This window comes from Myzus persicae, unplaced genomic scaffold (assembly GCF_001856785.1).
Source record: "Myzus persicae strain clone G006 unplaced genomic scaffold, MPER_G0061.0, whole genome shotgun sequence".
Taxonomy (NCBI): Eukaryota; Metazoa; Arthropoda; class Insecta; order Hemiptera; family Aphididae; genus Myzus; species Myzus persicae.
The window spans coordinates 1,617,694-1,636,289 of record NW_019103602.1 but is presented as its reverse complement, the minus strand read 5'-3'; the positions used below and the strand labels follow the sequence as shown (position 1 = coordinate 1,636,289).

General features: G+C 27.0%; 2 protein-coding genes across 3 annotated transcripts; one reads left to right on the top strand and one right to left on the bottom strand.

Annotated features, from left to right (window-relative positions):
• Window positions 1-1,941: 1,941 nt before the first annotated feature.
• LOC111034842 lies at window positions 1,942-11,198 on the bottom strand. 2 transcript variants are annotated; one of them, XM_022316236.1, is made up of 9 exons: window positions 10,927-11,198; window positions 9,769-9,856; window positions 9,472-9,709; window positions 6,837-7,136; window positions 4,732-4,947; window positions 3,417-4,523; window positions 3,151-3,343; window positions 2,806-3,071; window positions 1,942-2,129 (listed from the first exon to the last, which is right to left on the bottom strand). In XM_022316236.1, exons 1-9 carry the CDS (start codon window positions 10,982-10,984, stop codon window positions 1,983-1,985), a joined length of 2,613 nt encoding a protein of 870 aa, XP_022171928.1. In that variant the 5' UTR covers window positions 10,985-11,198; the 3' UTR covers window positions 1,942-1,982. The 2 variants fall into 2 exon arrangements, with proteins under 2 accessions (XP_022171928.1, XP_022171929.1); XM_022316237.1 differs by having other exon boundaries at window positions 10,855-11,170.
• A 148-nt stretch (window positions 11,199-11,346) lies between these two features.
• Window positions 11,347-15,793, top strand: LOC111034843 (T-complex protein 1 subunit beta-like). The gene is made up of 6 exons (XM_022316238.1): window positions 11,347-11,563; window positions 11,705-12,020; window positions 12,946-13,278; window positions 13,364-13,592; window positions 14,871-15,427; window positions 15,491-15,793. The coding sequence occupies exons 1-6, from the start codon at window positions 11,561-11,563 to the stop codon at window positions 15,661-15,663; spliced, it is 1,611 nt and encodes a 536-aa protein (XP_022171930.1). The 5' UTR covers window positions 11,347-11,560; the 3' UTR covers window positions 15,664-15,793.
• Window positions 15,794-18,596: the final 2,803 nt, after the last annotated feature.

The following is an 18,596-nucleotide window of genomic DNA, read 5'->3' as shown; positions in this document are numbered from 1 at the left end:
TAGAGTATTATTAGAATCACGTAAAAACGAGACCGATGGTTTGGGGGCGACGGTCTATCGCTCCCCCAGTCCCCCCCTATTAAGCTGTAAATAACCAATGCATATTAGCTATGTACCTATGTCGGGAAATCATGAACAGAATAAAATATTCTAAATCAATAATTAAAATAGGAAGTTGTTATAATATTTCAGAATATGATAACGCCATGTCCTAATTACTCACGTAGGTACCTACGACTTATTAAATTTGTGTTCAGTTGTAATTCCAATTTTGTGTTGTGTTTGTGTAAGAAATAACTCGTCAATTTAATAATAAAAAGATTTGATCTATTAAAGTAGTATAAAATATAAATGTAAAATCATTATTTGTGCTTTATCATTTGTTTTTTACGATATTTTTATTTTGAATTAAGTTATGAGTATGTATAAATATTGACATTTAAATATTCTTATTATAACTCGATTAAAATTATAATAATAAAAAATTAAAATATCTCGAAAGTCAAAACACTTAGGAAATAAGGTATAATTACGTGATGACGTGATGTGCTCTATATCTTAAAATTAAAAACAAACAAATTTACAATAATTGTGTAATAGGTATTAATAATTAATTGGACGAGTAGTTCTGGAGCACTGGAGCAGCTATAATAACCAGCGGCAAAAATATCCATTTAAACTTTATGGCAATCAATAATTATAACTACTAACATTTTGCCACTAAATGTCAACAGTTTTTCAACTTTTGCACAGGGAACATATACATTTCTGTAGTATAAAGTAGCCTACTTCGCAAGCCCCTCTGCATGCCTGTCAAAATCGGTTCTATGGTTTCAAGGATTACCGCGGATGTATAAGGTCACTTAAATTGGGTTTATTTGTATAACTATGGGATATTATATCGGTTTATCGTTTTCCTGTCTCAGTTTAAATATAATATGATACAAATACAATTCGATTGATTAGTTTTACCATTGATTATCCTTTTCTTAATAATTGTGGACATTAGTTTGATGTAGGTACTTATACAATGATGTAAACACAAATTACTGGACACAGATTCAACTAATGCATAAAAGTCAGCATAAATACAATATCGTTAAAATTGGTATTTATCTTTGTGTTCTTTTTTATTCTTTATGTTAGCATAAAAAGTATTCCAGAGTTAAGAAAGCAAATCACATAAGTAATAATATTATAGTAATTGTGTTCATATTATTTGATTTAATGAAGTGAGAAAAAATAGAAGTACTAACATTTACTTCTAATGAAATACAATTATTGTAAACATATCCCATGAAAAAATAACTTACAATTTGATATCTAATTTTTAAATTTCGAATTAAAATTTGTATTCTTGAACAAACTTCAAAGATCAAAATTAATAGACATTTTCCCTCATTTATTAGTTATAAGTAAACCTTAATTTTGTATGTACATGTTTCATATTATGTTATTATGTTATTTAGTTGTATATAAACCGCTGTGGTAATTGGCTATTGGTCAAATCAAAACATATGTGTTATATTGTCCACTATTTTTATAATTATTTGGTCTGTCCTCTTGAATAAGATAGGTGATGTACAATACATCTTATGAAATTTATATTTAAATCAATTATATCACAAATGTACAAAATAAATTTCATTAATTATGCTTAATTTCCAGTTCTACAAGAGACAATTGGTGATTATCAGTTGCAACCAACAATGACAAATATTTTTAAAATTTCAAATAATACTGATACCATAAAAATTATTTGTGATAAATATAACAAAATGATTAATACAATGTATTATTATTAAAATTAATAAGTATAAAAATGTTATAGTTGCATACTTGCATCTTGCCTGTAAAGAAGTTTCTAAAATCAAACAAATCATTTTGAATTTAAAAAATGAACCTCATTCACTTTAGAATTTAAAAAAATTAATTACAATCTGCAAATTATATGAAATTTATTGTAAAAATACATCATATTATTAATTTTGGTTCAAAAATAATGACTTCATTATATCATTCAATCTCTCTATTGCCACTTGAGCGTGTAATTTGATAGTTTCATCTTTGTCGCACTGATATTGGAACTTGAGCATATGATAGATATCTTTTATACTGTCGTCCAAAATCTGTGAATATTGAATGAGGTTAGTAAGGTTAATTTTTAAAAATCTTTTAGTTATGGTTTAAGTATAAGAATCAAAATTTTGAGGAAAAATAAAATATTTGTTTTCAAAAGAATAAAATGGGAAACTTGTTTTAACCAGAAGTTCCCTTACTATAGTATGTAGTCACATAGTGGTATGCAGAAGGCCACACATTGGTATAGTACATACATTTGTTTTAAATTCTGATCTAAGCAATGAATGTATTGATTTTAGAGTATTTTTTTGTGTCTGTGTATAGTGTAATCAAAATAAGAAGTCGATTTTCCACCTCAGTATCTTTTCCAGTAGGAAAGTGAATCAAGTTGGTGTATTCGGGAGGTAAAAGTTTAAAATTCAAAGTAGTTTTCAAGAGCACCAATTTAAAAAACAAACAAAAAATGGGAATATTTAAGCAAAATCAGTTTTTGAAAAAAATATATAAAATTGAAAATCTACAAATTATTTTGTAGTTAAATATTTATACACTGTTCAACCATTATTTTGAGTCATTAGTGGTACATGACTAATCTATATCGAATAAACATTAGTGATAAGTAAAAATGATTAAACTTTGGTTTGAATATTTTGTAATTCATCAACAATATAGCAAAATACAATTAATATATATTTTAGTTATTATGATTTGTTGTGAGCTCACTTCAAGTAGTTCTGAATCTCCTCCTTGAATGATCATTTGTAATAACAAAACAGCTGCTCTACGGGGTTCAATCGCTGGATCAAATCGCAGTACATAATCCGCACAGTTAACAATTTCAGCAACAATCGATCCAAGATTATAACGCAAAAGTCGACAAATATCAGCGAGATTTGAAAGACTTGATGCTCTAACTAAATGGTCATTGTCTCTGACGCCAGCCATAAAAGTGTTAAGTAAACGGTTTTTATTCGAAGGAATAGTTTCATCTAGAATGTTAAGTCATTACAGTTTTAACTTTTAATTTGAACAATATACAATTAATTTACATCTATGTGTTATACATACTTAATGATTTTACAGTTTTCATCAAAACTTCACCGATTTTTAATCTTGTTTCAGGCGAATGGTTGTAATTTATTGGCATGCTGTACTCTTCACAAAGTATTGGGAGAATGTCGTTTGGATAATGAGAACATAATGAAGATAATGTGAATATGGCACTTAAATACAAATATGAATCAGAGTTCTTTAAATTTTCCTAAATACAATATTACATTTTAGAATAAAAACACTGATACTAATATTATTATTTCTCTTTTACTAATATATACCTGAATCACAATTAATATTGCTGTTTTCTTAGCAAGAATCATTTTATCTCCGGATTCTATCAATTTTTTTAACTCTATTAATGCATGTGATCTACAAGGTAATAATGGGTCCCTGGTATCAAATAACACATCATCAATTGTACGTTGAATACCCACTGGTTGTTTTGAGCATATGTTATGAATTTGTTTAATTTTCTCTTGGGTTTCTAGAATCAAATCTTTAAACATGTCATCCTTTACAATCTCCAAAATTTTTGTGAGGTAATCCATGATATCGTCAAATTGACAAATTTTATTGGTGTTTTCTAATACGCATCCAAGTACCATCAAAGCGATAGAGAGAACTTCAACATCAATTACACTATTTTCACTTATAATTTGTAGTATTGACTTAATGAAATTTAAAACTATTTCTGGATCAGTAGATATTGATTTTTGTACATCATCTTTTTCAATTAGGTGATGAATAGCTTTAACAATGAATAGTTTTTCCATTATAGAATAGTCGTTTGATGATACATCAGTGTACATATCAAGTAAAGTTATAAACATTGTTTTCATCAATTTCGAGTCTGCACGATTGTCCATTAAATTTAAAATCAAATCAACTTGATTTTCTAAATTTAATTGGTGTTCTTTTTCAATATATTTTATTTGTATATTTCCACTATCATCATCATAACTTACAGAAATTTGGTATTGAGAAAATATAATCAGCTTTAAATGATCTTTACAATCAGAAAAATTAATTAATATTAAGAAAACTAAATCTTCTAGTTTAGATTTTAAATAATATACACCATTAGCAACAGCTGTATACACATTGTATATAGTTGCAGCAACATGTGTCAATAATTTAGGATTTAAAGACCAAATTTCATTTCTGAATAAATAAAACAGGGAATGTAAATCTTCAATACATCTTGACAATAGAATACTTTCATCATTTTGAATATTACTTATTTTCATTGACTGTTCAATTGGGCTTATATATAATGCTAGAAAATCATTATAATTTTCTTTAGACATTAAATGAATGCAATAAACAGCAATGCTACGAAATTGGAGTTGATGAAAATTTGTGTTGGATCTTAGTAACTCCCAAATCTAAAATATTTAAATACATTATATAAGAATAAGATACTACAGAAATAAAATATTTTATTAATATTAAACGTTGAATAAAAAATTCTGACTTGTAAAATATAAATACCTACTTTTAAAATGCATCTAAATAAAATACATTAACATGTCCCTAGTACACTATACTTGACCCAAAAGTATAATATAAGACTTATTTTCAACTGTTATTTACCTGAGGTACAATATATTCAGTATACTTCGTTTTTGATTTTATGTAATAATTATGGATTAAATTTGACCATTCTTGAAGACCATGCTGGTTAAAGTTTTGTGATGTTTCAGAAATTAAATCACACGCAACTCTTAAAAATGTTTGAATTCCATTAGATTGTATCAATAAATCTGAAAATAATTCTCCAAGACCAACCTTTATATGTTTTTGACAATTCTGAAAGCAGAAATTATTTTGACTTGCAACACACATTTACAACGTTCTTTACAGTCAGGAACAGAGATATAGTCAGCTTACATTGTAACAAAAAAAAAAAACTAAAAAAATTACAATATATAATATTATTTTTAGAGATCAAGATTTTGGAAAAAACAAATTAAATTTTAAAAAAGGTTGGCAAGTAGGTATATAGTTCATTAGTATAGTAGGAGGTGTCTAAAGGGGTAACTGTAATACATTTGTTAAATATCTGTTCAAATATTGATTTATATGTACCAACACTTTCAAAAAATGTACCTCTTTAGCAATTTGCAATATAAAATAGGTACAGGAGATTCCTTAAATTACATAAAAAAATTTGGTCCTATTTAATTTACAAAAATTGGAATTTAAATAAATGATAATAAAGAATATAATTGGGGCAAACATGATCACCTTGTATATAATATATAGAGTATACATGGTCGTGTATGATGTCTGTAGGTACCTATAAGACAGTTAAACGTACAGTTGTAAGTGTCTAGAAGAGTAACTGTAATGAATGTGTTAAATATCAATTCAATGCTATAAAATCATTGTAAATAAAAAATCATTCTGAGCGAAGAAAGTCTGTAAATTTATAATACTAAGTAATTAGTGACTAATTACTATATTTATCATATTACTGAATTACTGCCGTCAAGTCATGGCTTAAATATACAAGGTTATTGCACATAACCAAATTGTTATCAAATAAAAATAAAATGGCAGCGTAAGGGTACGGTCCATATCATAGCATATAATATCATAATATAGCCAGTATACGTCGTCCCCTTACGCTGCCATTTTAATTCCTTAACGTGATAAAATGATATAGTGGAGGTACTATTGCAATAACCTTGTATATTTAAGCCATGCGTCAAGTCATTTATTGTATTATTACTTATTAGTAATGCAATAGTTTGATTTAATTTTTGCCAAAAATATCGCATTTTAAAATGTCATTGAGCGTATAAAATATAATAATATACTTTAAAAGTTTCAAGTACTCACAAATAATATTTTTAATTTACAACAAAATAACTAGAATTGTTATTCTTCATTAAAGAATCTTATTTCATCCAAATTTTTATATTAAGAAGTCTATATATAAATAACTGTGTTTTTATATATTTTTTTAGATATTTTGGTTACTACTTATGAGAAACCTTTTTTTTAAATTTACAATTCTTAACAGAGATATCTTTAATATTTTTGAACTGGTATTATAATAGCAACATAATGGGAGGAAACTTATTTTTAATTTTCAAGCAGGTTGACATTTATGAAAAAAAAAATACAGTAGAATTCTGTTTATCCCGACTAATTAATGTCAAGGGTGGTCTGGATAAGCAAATATTCGGATTATAGGCAATGATGTACCAAAAGTTTTATTGTAATTGTATGAATATATTGTATGTATTTATTATTTATGAATGCAATATAATATAAAATGTCTAACTATAAACAAATCATTTTACTATTATATTTAACTGAAAACAAAACGGCAAAATGCGATTAAGAATAACGAGTTATTAAAAGACCAATATTTTTTTTGTCCGGTTAATTGGCGTTCGCATAATCAGAGTTCTACTGTAGTTCAGAAAGAAATTTGTCAAAAACTGCAAAATAAAAATTACGTTAAAATAAATTATCTTCTTACAGCTATACTTTTAATCAACAGAAAAAATGACTGCATCAAAATCCCAGCCCAAATTATTACTATTCTTAACTACTATTTTGACTATAAGATTATGAAAATAATGCTTTCTGGTTTAATAATAATTCAGTACAAAAACGTCTAATGTAAGGTTAGGTAAAATGTTAATATATAAAATAATTTTTTTTATTTTCTTTATAATACATACCTTATGACCAAGAACGAATATTATTTCTCGAATGAATAAAGGATCTCTATTTATCAAAATGAGGTTTTTGAGAATGTTTTTAAATGTTTTCTGTTCATTTATCAATTGCTCATATTTTAATTGATCTATAGCACTTTCTGTTGCAATTTCTGTACCAGGTTTTGCAATGGGTAACAAACATAGCTGGCATATTCCCGCTAATAAAACATTTGTATGTTTCACTAATATGAGTCTTTTTAATGTAGGCTCTTTTATCAAATCAAAAAATGAATTCACATTAAATTTTAATTCCTCATATGCCTGAAAAAAACATCCAATAAACTGTTTGAAAATAATAATTGTTGTTAAATATTATTTTAAGCATACCTAACATTTATTGAAATAAAAAAAAATTATTTTATTCATTATGCTATTATCTAAAATGATTTCTGCCTAGTAAAAGTACAAAATCTAAATTCCATTGATACTTTGTGAAATCGATCTTTTCATAAAAAATGATCTATTTCATGAAATAGAAACAGCTTTTCTACACTTAAAAATACTTAACAAAATTATGATTTTTCATGAGCTTGTCACTTCACTTATTCGACATCATGTAATTTGTTTCCGTAGTGTTTTTTTGCATAGTCAATAAAACATTTAGTATTTACCACATACAATTATTATTATTTATTTTAAGCATACACGACTGTTATTTATTTATGACATGTTTAATACCATATTTAAAAATGCTCATAACTCCATTATAAATTCAAACATAGTAAAAAAACCAACAAAAGAAAAGTTAATAATTGTACGATTAAATTTGATCATAGGTAATTTTCTATCTTATCTTTCAAAACTAAAAAAATATAGCATTTATAAGTCTGGAGTAAATAGTACTAGCCACTCACATTAAAATTACCCCTGTATTCGTGCACCCGTGTTTGAGAGACGTTGTGTCACAGTGTTTATTTGATATAATACCATACATTTTGAAATGGCCCACATCGCCAGCTCGTACACACGCGATATCGTGAGCATCTAATCTGTTTTTTATAATTCTAAAACCGTATTACAAAAAACAAATTTTAACAAATATTGAAACATACATCATACATTTTATAATATAAAATATAAATTTAAATTTCTAAATATTTTATAAAATAAAATTATTGTTTATTCGTCCCATGTTCTAATTTCTAAGAAGGTAGTTGTTGTCTCATTGTCCCCTATGACGCTTTGCCACTCGGATATAGTACCTAATTTGTCTTTATATTTATTTATTTAAGCAGAAGAATGAGTTATGACAATTTTTGATTTATTCTTGAATACTTATAAAAACTTATTTTACCCTATTTTATACCTAAGCATTTTTTTATTTAATACACCTTAAAATATTAAATATTACTATGTAAAACTTACCATACTTATTTTTAAATAAATACAACTTAAATTTACATAATTATAAAATCTTGTATGGTATTAAATATGACATGTAGTACATATTCTGTGGTGATATCAATATTGATTTAAATAAAATAGACGTAAGTACTGTAAGGTACTTAAATATGTTGAGTTATTATAGATTTAAATCTTGTATAAATGAAGATACTAGAGTAAATCTTATAAATGGGTCCTCATCTTGTATTGATCATATTTTTCTAAAACATGCAAATGTCTTTGATAATATTATGGGATATGTGTGTCAAAATAGGGAATTACAGGAAGAATGGTGGCGTTCAGTCAATCCAATCAATACGTTCGAAAGTTTTTTGAGAGACATAAAAGATACATTTTTATAATTTCAATGACAATGTAAAACTACAAACTCTAATAAAATTATTTAGGTTAGGTGACATTTTTTTACATTTTTTCGCGTAGATAGCATACGACACAAGTATTAATTTTTTGTAGATAGCATACGCGGGTAGATAGCATACGACACGTGTACCAAACTTTTTAATAACTATGATCAATATAAAAAATACATTAAGTACAAGATAAAAATTTGTTTGTAAATACCTACATAGTATATATCAATTATTACATTATATTTCAACATTTTCCAGTTTTATCTAATATTATTGAGTATTATTATATTCATTACTATTAAGTTATTTGATAATAAGGATGAACCAATGTAATTATTCTTTATTTGTATAATATTACCTCTCAAATAAGAACTGTTGTCTCCTCCACAAGCCTAGGCTTTTGGAGACAATCATTTATCATTTGTGTAATTAAATTAAATTTTATATTTTAGTTGTACAATATTCTTTAAATTGAATTTGAGTATTTCTTTAAATGCAATAAATTATTATTATTATTATTATAAATAACAATCATAATAATTATGTGTGCAAATGTTTTATTTCACAAAGTGAACAAAATTACATGATGTCAAATTGGAGATATAATTTCATGAAATGATTGATTTATAGGAGTAAAATATTTTTAATTGTTTTAATTGTAGTTTTAAAAACGGAATCAAACATTTTTTTTAAATATTGCTATGGTTAAAATGGTTTCTGAAAAAATTAAACTGTTAATCTCTAGTAAATAAATATATTAGGTACATAGTATTTTTAAACTGTTCAATTTGTAACTTTATAATTTCAATACATAATAGATAATATTAAATAATGGTCATTACTGTATCAGATGAAATTTTTTCGGTCATATATTCACATTTTTGGTTATTCTCAAATGATTTCCATATTCTTGGTATAAGGTATGGGATAAAACCATGAGTAACAACAGAATGTATGCACCTTGATACTGTAGCACAATGTATTGCACTTAAAATTATATCGGTAGAATAATCAGAATGCTTTAACAGACATTCTTTTAAACAAGACAATAGTTCAATTGTCTTCTTAACATAAGGAAATCTGAAAATAATAATGTCCCATCATATTATATTAAATTGAAAATAAAATAAGCACATTACCTAAGACTTTGATTTTTGTATCCACTGGAATATTCAGATGTATTAAGATCCAAAACACTTTTTAAGTTGCTATCATAAAATGTTTCACCTAAAATATTTACAGACTATAAATAAAATAATAATATAATATTCCTATTTATTTATACACTTAATAATATATTATACTAAGTACTTCATCATTTACATTCTTACAGTAACCAAGTAGGTATATAAAGACCTTATACATAATGAACCTATTCATTATTAATAGGCATGCGCCATTAACAATGATAGTAATTATTTGATAGTATTAAATAAAATAAAATCTACTTCTGGTTGCATCATCTTTCTTGACTCGATAAAATATGTAGATTCCAAAAAATAGGTCTACTGATAAAGTAGTTTTCTACCAAATAATAAAATTAATAAAATAACATGATTTAAGAGCGATTAATAGTAAAACTATGTTTTTATCTTACACATACAATCGAAATTAAAGTAGTAATGTCATACTTTATAAAAAATATTGATAAAAATTAAAATCCTCATTTATTTAAAACTTTTTATCAAAATTTAGTTTTTTATAAAGTAATAAATTATTTTAATATTTTAACTAATTACCTATGGTTAGAATTATTACATTATTATTGTATTACATGATTAGATAAATCTGCAATGATAAGTAAACTAACTCCTCTTTCGCAGTCATTATCTCAACAATTGTGGAGTCCATATCGAAGGGCATCCAGAGAGCGACAACAACCGTTCTAGGCCAGGTCCACAGTGGTAGGAGACGACTGTTTTTGCTGGATCATTGTTGACATAACAAACGCAACATTTGTACGAAAGTATATATATATTTGTATATTTCAATTAAGTGTTGTTTCGTCTTCAAGAGACAAGAGTGTTGTTAATTTCAAACCATCCTAACCACTACACCTCTAACCACATTAGTCTAGCATATCTTTCTGAACCATCAACCGTTTAAAAATACGTCTACAGCGATTAAAAATTGTCTATTTATTTTGAATTAAGTTTAAGTAATTAATTAGTGATTTACTTTGGTTTTATAATATCACTAGCATAATATACAAGGTACATACTTACTGATGTAGAAGTGTGATATTATTATTAAATTTATCATAAATCAACTAAGAATATTTTACATTCAAATCTCACCAGAACAATTGTTTGAGGTAATTTTGAACATCAAATCGATAATACTTTGAATCTCCATATTATCAAATATTCGCAGTCTTTTGACCTTTAGATTAAGTAGTTGTATACAAAATACAAAAAAATCTTGCTGTATGGTGCATATTGCGAATAGCACTGTTACTATTTCGTTTTATAGTTGTTATAATAACTCATAAAAATAATACATTTGAAATATTTAACTTTTAAATTATTTACTTTAGAACGGTGAGTTACAAAGCTCCGAACTCGGGAAACGGCGGGATGTTATTGATGATAACCAGACAATATGATAAATTGATAACACAATCGTATATCTTATCAACAATAAACGATAAGCACTTACGGAATACCACAACTACAGCCTACATCAATTTTCTGGATTTTGAATTGTACTGTTTGTACTGATTTTTTGTCGGCTTGTATTTTCGTATTTTGTTGTGTTGATGGACTGGACAGCGATTTGAGCGATTGAACGATTGACGATTGTATAATATTTTCGTTTTGCAATTCCGTTGTTCCGTAGATCACACTATTCTTTTGTTGTGTTTCACTTTCGGATTTGCATTCATTTTGTTTTCGTTATTGATGCACAGGACATAATAAATTAAATACAAAAATGGTAAGCTAAATGAAAATATAATATTGTGTGAGAACTAGCCGCCTGACTTTGGCGGAAGATATTCCGAATTATTTATCGTAATATTTGTGATGTTTCCAAATTAATTGGTTATGTTTGTTTCGGCGATTTCACTGTTTACAGGTTTCGTTAAATCCCGTACGCATTTTGAAACACCAAGCTGAAGAAGACCGAGGGGAAAATGCACGCCTGTCTAGTTTCATTGGTGCTATTGCCATTGGTGATTTGGTCAAAAGCACACTGGGTCCAAAAGGTATGGACAAGATACTAATTTCTGTAGGTCGTGGAGGTATGGATTCCAAAGTCGAAGTGACTAATGATGGTGCAACTATATTAAAAAATATTGGAGTGGATAATCCAGCAGCTAAAATATTAGTTGACATGTCAATGGTTCAAGATGGTGAAGTTGGTGATGGTACTACATCTGTCACTGTGTTAGGTAAACTTTTATTATTTATCTGTATTTAGTTGTAGGTAGGTATTAAGTATAATTAGGTATGCAACTAAAGTTTAAAAATATTTTAAAATTGATATCAAAAATGTATTTTAACTTTCATTTTTATTTTCGATTTTTGTCTCTGTCATCACCTTTTGGCTCAGTAAATTTCCAATAGTTTTTAGAAGCGGCTGGAAAATAAAAATTTAAGGAAAAATGGGAATTTTTATTGAAACTCGGTTTTTGACGAAATCAATTTTTGATGTAACTCTAAAAAAAATCTTAGATACGTTCATTAAATTTTGCTGAATGTTTATATCCACATTTTTTATGCTCCTTAGTTATTGATTATCTAAAATTCAACCTGGCCAGAACTCTTCCTTACGGTGATGTATGGTAGCATACGTTTATCATATTATGTCAATATAATCTATGATATTATATGTCTATGATATTTATACTCTAGCACACTCGTTCTTTAAAGGTCAAACTGGAGGTTAACACAATTTTTGGTGGAAAGATATTTATTACATTCTAAACAAACATAAAATATTTTACTGATATCCATATGACATCTGCATCTGCGTACAGACGTCCTGCATACACTTGCATAAATCTATGGCAACAGCTGGATTGTTTATGCACATACTGCAGTGAAAGCATTAAATACCAAAATATTACTTACCCTCATTTTGCTTCTGTTTATGTTAATAATTTACATGGTAAAATAGGTATATATTATACATATATTAAACTATTATTTGAATAGTCATGTGTAATAATTGACACTACTTAATAAAATAATTAATTACCTATGTTGTTTTGTTATATTATATTGAGTATTAATTTATATTAATTGTTATATTAGGTTTTTATAATAATAAAGATGGATACTTAATATTTAATCTTGTTTTAAAAAATTATATAGCTGCAGAATTGTTACGCGAAGCTGAAAAATTAGTTGATCAAAAAATTCATCCACAGATCATTATTGCTGGTTGGAGAAAAGCAACACAGATAGCACATGAAGCTTTAAAAGTGGCTGCATTAAATCATAGCAAAGATGAAGCTGAATTTCGCGAAGATTTATTAAATATTGCTCGTACAACATTAAGTTCTAAGATCTTGTCTCAACATAAAGAACATTTTGCCAAACTATCGGTAGATGCAATCTTGCGTTTAAAAGGATCTGGCAACTTATCAGCTATACAAATTATAAAGTTAAAGGGTGGTTGTTTGGAAGATTCATTCTTGGATGAAGGTAAAACATATTTTAAAAATAATAAGAATTTAAAAAAAAAATTATATTTAAATTGATAATTGCCTTTTATTTTTTTTTCAAATAGGTTTTCTTCTTGACAAGAAGATTGGCCAATTTCAACCAAAACGTTTAGAAAATGCTCGTATATTAATAGCAAATACACCAATGGATACTGACAAAATAAAAGTGTTTGGGTCTCGGATAAAAGTTGATTCCATGGCAAAGGTTGCAGAACTTGAATTAGCAGAAAAAGAAAAAATGAAAGATAAAGTTAACAAAATCCTTGCCCATGAATGTAACGTGTTTATAAATAGGTAATATGAAGTTCACAAAGTAATTTATGAATAGTTTCTTCTTGGATTTATTTGTTATTAAAATACAATCAATTTTTTTTCTTCGCCCTTATAGCATATAATTTTAATGAGAAAAAATGTGTATCATTATTTTTTATAACATAAATATATTTTCTATATATTTAGTGCATTTATAATTTTAACTAAACTTGGGAACCTACTTATATTATTTATTTTTTTACACAATTTAATAAAATGAACATTAGCAAATAAAACATAGTATGTACATCTTTAATAATTATTTCAAATGAATTCAATGTTTTTTGTCAGAACAAAATTAGTCTCACTAAAACAGTCGTTGATTGTTAGTCCCATTGTTGCAAATATTTGTTTTAATTTTGTTATTTTACCTATATTCTTAAAAAAAGAATTGTTAAGCACTTAGGAAATAAAATAACTTGAATTGAGCAGCTTGTTTTTTTAAGAAAAACGTTAAATATGAATGTTCAATATAGTTTTAAAAACTTTCAATTCAGAGAGTCAAACCACAATTCAGACTGATAAAACTTATTAAACAACACAAATCATTAAAACTAAGAATGATAAGTTTCTTTACTTCTATGTCCACTTTTTTCAAAAACAATTTTTACATATATTTGTTTAGTTTTCAACTATGTATCTTTTGAATACAACAGTTTGTCTACGTGCAATAATTATTAGTGAGATGTACAAAATGAAAAGATTCTATGTCATAAGTAAATTATTAATCATGATTATATTTTTAGTTTGATAGATATGTAATAGCATAAAAAGGTTCTATTGTTGTGTTATTCAAATGTTGGTTAGTATTTAAAAACTTTATCAACAATAAAAGATGTCAATGATATGATAATAATAATATATATTACAATAATACCACAGTATTTTTGTAATTGGATTTATAGTTTGAATTTAAAATGAGGCTTTTTTATAATTTGTTTTAATAAAAAAGGTTCTATGTATATCACAGAATACATTTTTTTGTATCTCCTCGGTCTTAAAATATAGTATATGTAATTTGAATCTTCAAAATATCTTTGTCCATGATATTACTTCATACTAAAAAGTACAGCTTGCTACTATATAACTTATCATTTTGTTAAAACTCAAATAGTAAAAGTGAAGTATAATTTTGTGGCAGCAAAACAGTATTCTTGTTACCCCAAATATATATGTAGAGTAGACAATTTGCTCCTTGATACTCTTAGTGATGCTTTTGGCCACGATTAAAAATATTAAAATAATATTTTACTATTTCAGGCAATTGATCTACAATTATCCAGAACAACTTTTTGCTGATGCTGGTATAATGGCTATTGAGCATGCTGATTTTGATGGTATTGAACGTTTAGCACTGGTCACTGGTGGTGAAATTCTATCAACCTTTGATTCACCTGCGATTGCCAAGTTGGGCACGTGCGAACTTATTGAAGAAATAATGATTGGTGAAAACACTTTATTGCGTTTTTCTGGTGTGGCTCTTGGTGAAGCTTGTACTATTGTTATTCGTGGAGCTACTGAACAGATTATTGATGAAGCTGATCGTTCTTTACATGACGCCTTATGTGTATTATCATCAACTGTTCGTGAGCCAAGTATTGTGAATGGGGGTGGTTGTAGTGAAATGTTGATGGCAAACGCTGTAAGTGCTGAAGCAGCAAAAACTCCAGGCAAAGAAGCTGTAGCCATGGAAGCATTTTCTAGAGCACTACAATCTCTTCCCATCGCTATAGCTGACAATGCTGGTTTGGATTCAGCAGAATTAATAAGTGGATTAAGAGCTGCTCATGCCCTAGGAAATAATACTATTGGTCTAGGTCAGTAAACATTTAGTAAATTTTATTAGACACAATGTTTATGTTATCAATTTTTTCTTAAAGATATGGAAAATGGTTGTTTGGAATGTATGCGGTCGACTGGAATCACTGAATCTTTTGTTGTTAAAAGGCAAGTACTTGTATCTGCTGCAGAAGCTGCTGAAATGATTCTTCGTGTTGATTGCATCATCAAAGCCGCTCCGAGACAGCGAGTTGAAGACCGTGGCCATTGTTAAATCTAAAGACTTATTGCTTAAAAGCTACTTTCAAACCAACACATTCTGAATGTCAATATAAGACTGTTTAAAAGAATTTTTTCCTATAATTCCATTAATTTTCAATTGTATATACAAATATTAATACTATTTTTAAGTATTAAATATTAATATTTATAAATATGCATCATATGTTTGTATGTATATTTCTTTTTATACTAAATATTAAATTTGTTAAAACAAAACATATTTATTAAACAAATTATAATTAAATTTGATACATTTTATCTACTTTATTTGAGTTTATTATTATCAGATTATTTCCATAAATATTAAACTGTTTAACCAGTGTATGCTGTATTATAGCAGTATTTCACAACTTATGTGCTTGCACAATTATTGTAATGTTTCACAAGTATACTAAACATTTGATAGATGAAAAAATGATATCATTTTTTTGCAACCTATTATAGCAGCGTTTCTCAAATAGTGGGCCGCGACCCACTACCGGGCCATCAAAATTTAATACCGGGTCTCAGAATTTAATGAAATTCTCATATTAAATTTGTTATTTATCATTTTCGTTTAATATAAACTATTAAGTATGAAGAAGAAGTCGAATAGATGGGAGAGATGATTCAAATGTGTTTTATTTTGTCTTTTATTACATAATGATAAATGTAAGATATTTTGGTGGGTCACGAAAGTGAAAAATATAAATTACTGGGCCAGCCCAAACAAGAGTTTGGGAAATGCTGTATTATAGTTAAACCGGATATTTTTAGGTTATTCACAAGCATATTATTATGTTAACTCAATGAAAAGTCATGAAGTAAATTTATGTTTTTTCTTCTGAAGTCCTAATATATTGTATTATATAACAAACAAGACTTCATGGATGTATATACATTACTTGGCTCAAGTCTAAGTCGTTATCAGTGAAAAATTAGCGACCAGCTTGGGACTACAGACATACACATTGGACCATCTATTTGTGTTATGTTCAAGTGTGAAATTATTTTATTTTAATTGAAGAAACAAAATAAGTTGTAATCTATTAAACCAATAAATTAAAAAATAAAAATAAAAGCCTATAATTTAATACAATGTCACTAGATTTGAAATGAATTTCACTGGTTAGCATAATATGTGAAATTTTATTTACATAATGAAATCCATTTATCAAAAATCACTTTTTGGGTTTGGAAATCCAAACCTACAATTAATTGAAGAAATTGCAATCTAATCATAATAATTGTATAAGTTTAGTACTCATAAATATTCCCTACAACTGTTTGTGTACTTAAATGTATAATTTCAATAATAGTTCCGTTTTTGACCCACAATGAGAAAAACAACAAAAATGTAAAATATTTAATGAAAAAACTTTTTTTAGGGAAATAGTGTTTATGTAAATAAAAAGGTTGAATATATTTATATCCTAGACGTAGAAGATAGGTGGTAGGTAGTACAATTATAAAATTCTTAAATTAATTATCATAATAGGGATATATTACAATAATAATAATAATAATAATAATAATTAGGTTTTCAGGTTGTGTTATATTTATGTGTATCTACCTTGTTAATAATAATTTATATAACTCTTTGTTGCCAATAGCCATAGTTGCTGAGGCTTAATTCAATAAAAAAAAAAAATTTATAATTTTGGCATTACACAAAAAATACCATAATACTATTTACTAACATATTAATATTTAATACACACAATATTAGAATATTATACATTTTGATTGAAATAAACGACTTAACTGCATTAATGGCCGCTAGATGTCAGTTGTTGTCCATAGTTTACCCATAACACTAAATTTCTGAAAACTTACCATGTACAAACAAATGGTAATTGGTAATGTGCCGCAAAAATAGATACGTCCCAATGTTGGCAATTGGTATTGTTGGTAAATACCTACCAACTAAAATTAATAATTTATAACACCCAGTTTTCGTTAGCACATAACGTCATAGGAGTATGCAGCATGCGTCAAGACTTTACGTGCAACAATTGTCATGTAGATGCCGTTGCGTATACCATTTTTTTTTGTTTGCTCCTGAAAATTCAGATCACTTATCTTCAATCGACGTTAAGACTTATCTATAGATGCAAATATCTACTCGTCTATCGTCGACGAAAACTTCAGTCATCTACATTTTTATCGTGTATATGAATTTCATTTTTTATGCATATTTTTAATAACACATTAAAATGTTTATAGGTGTATAATAGGACATACCTACGTGCACACTTAAAAATTTACGAATAATGGAATCGTAAGTAATTTATTAATAGCAGATACCTACCTATGTGGGTGAAACCTGCTTCTATGAAAAATATTATGACCAAAATATACAAAACAGTCAATACCCCTAAAATATCTGGTAGACAATTATAGTCACTGATTAATAATTATTGCGTTATTTCTGATCGATCTGCGGTTGTCTACCTACACAGGGAATGGTGATGTGTGGTATCTATGTATCTACCCAAATATTATGTTTTAAAAATTATACAAATTATAGCACATTTCTGAGTATCACGTTTTAGATGTAATAGTTTTTTAAACAGAAATATTTATTTTACCACGTACATTACTCGTATATTCTTAGGCGCAAGTGGACCTATACTTCTCAGAGGGTGCTAAAATAATTATCGGCAAAATATATCATAGCCGACCAATGATATGCCTAATAAATAACCCCAGAAAAAATAACCCCGGAAAAAATAACCCCGAAAAAAAAACCCCCGAAAAAATAACCCCGTGAAAAAATAACCACGGAAAAAATAACCAAAATAACTATAATAAAATTGATTTGTAAGGTTGTACATGCAGGCCTAAAACAAATTGTCAAATTTTTAAAAAATATTCACCATAAATGGGTAATACAATACAATTTCAATAATATAATAATAATTTAAAACAAATTGTCAAATTTTT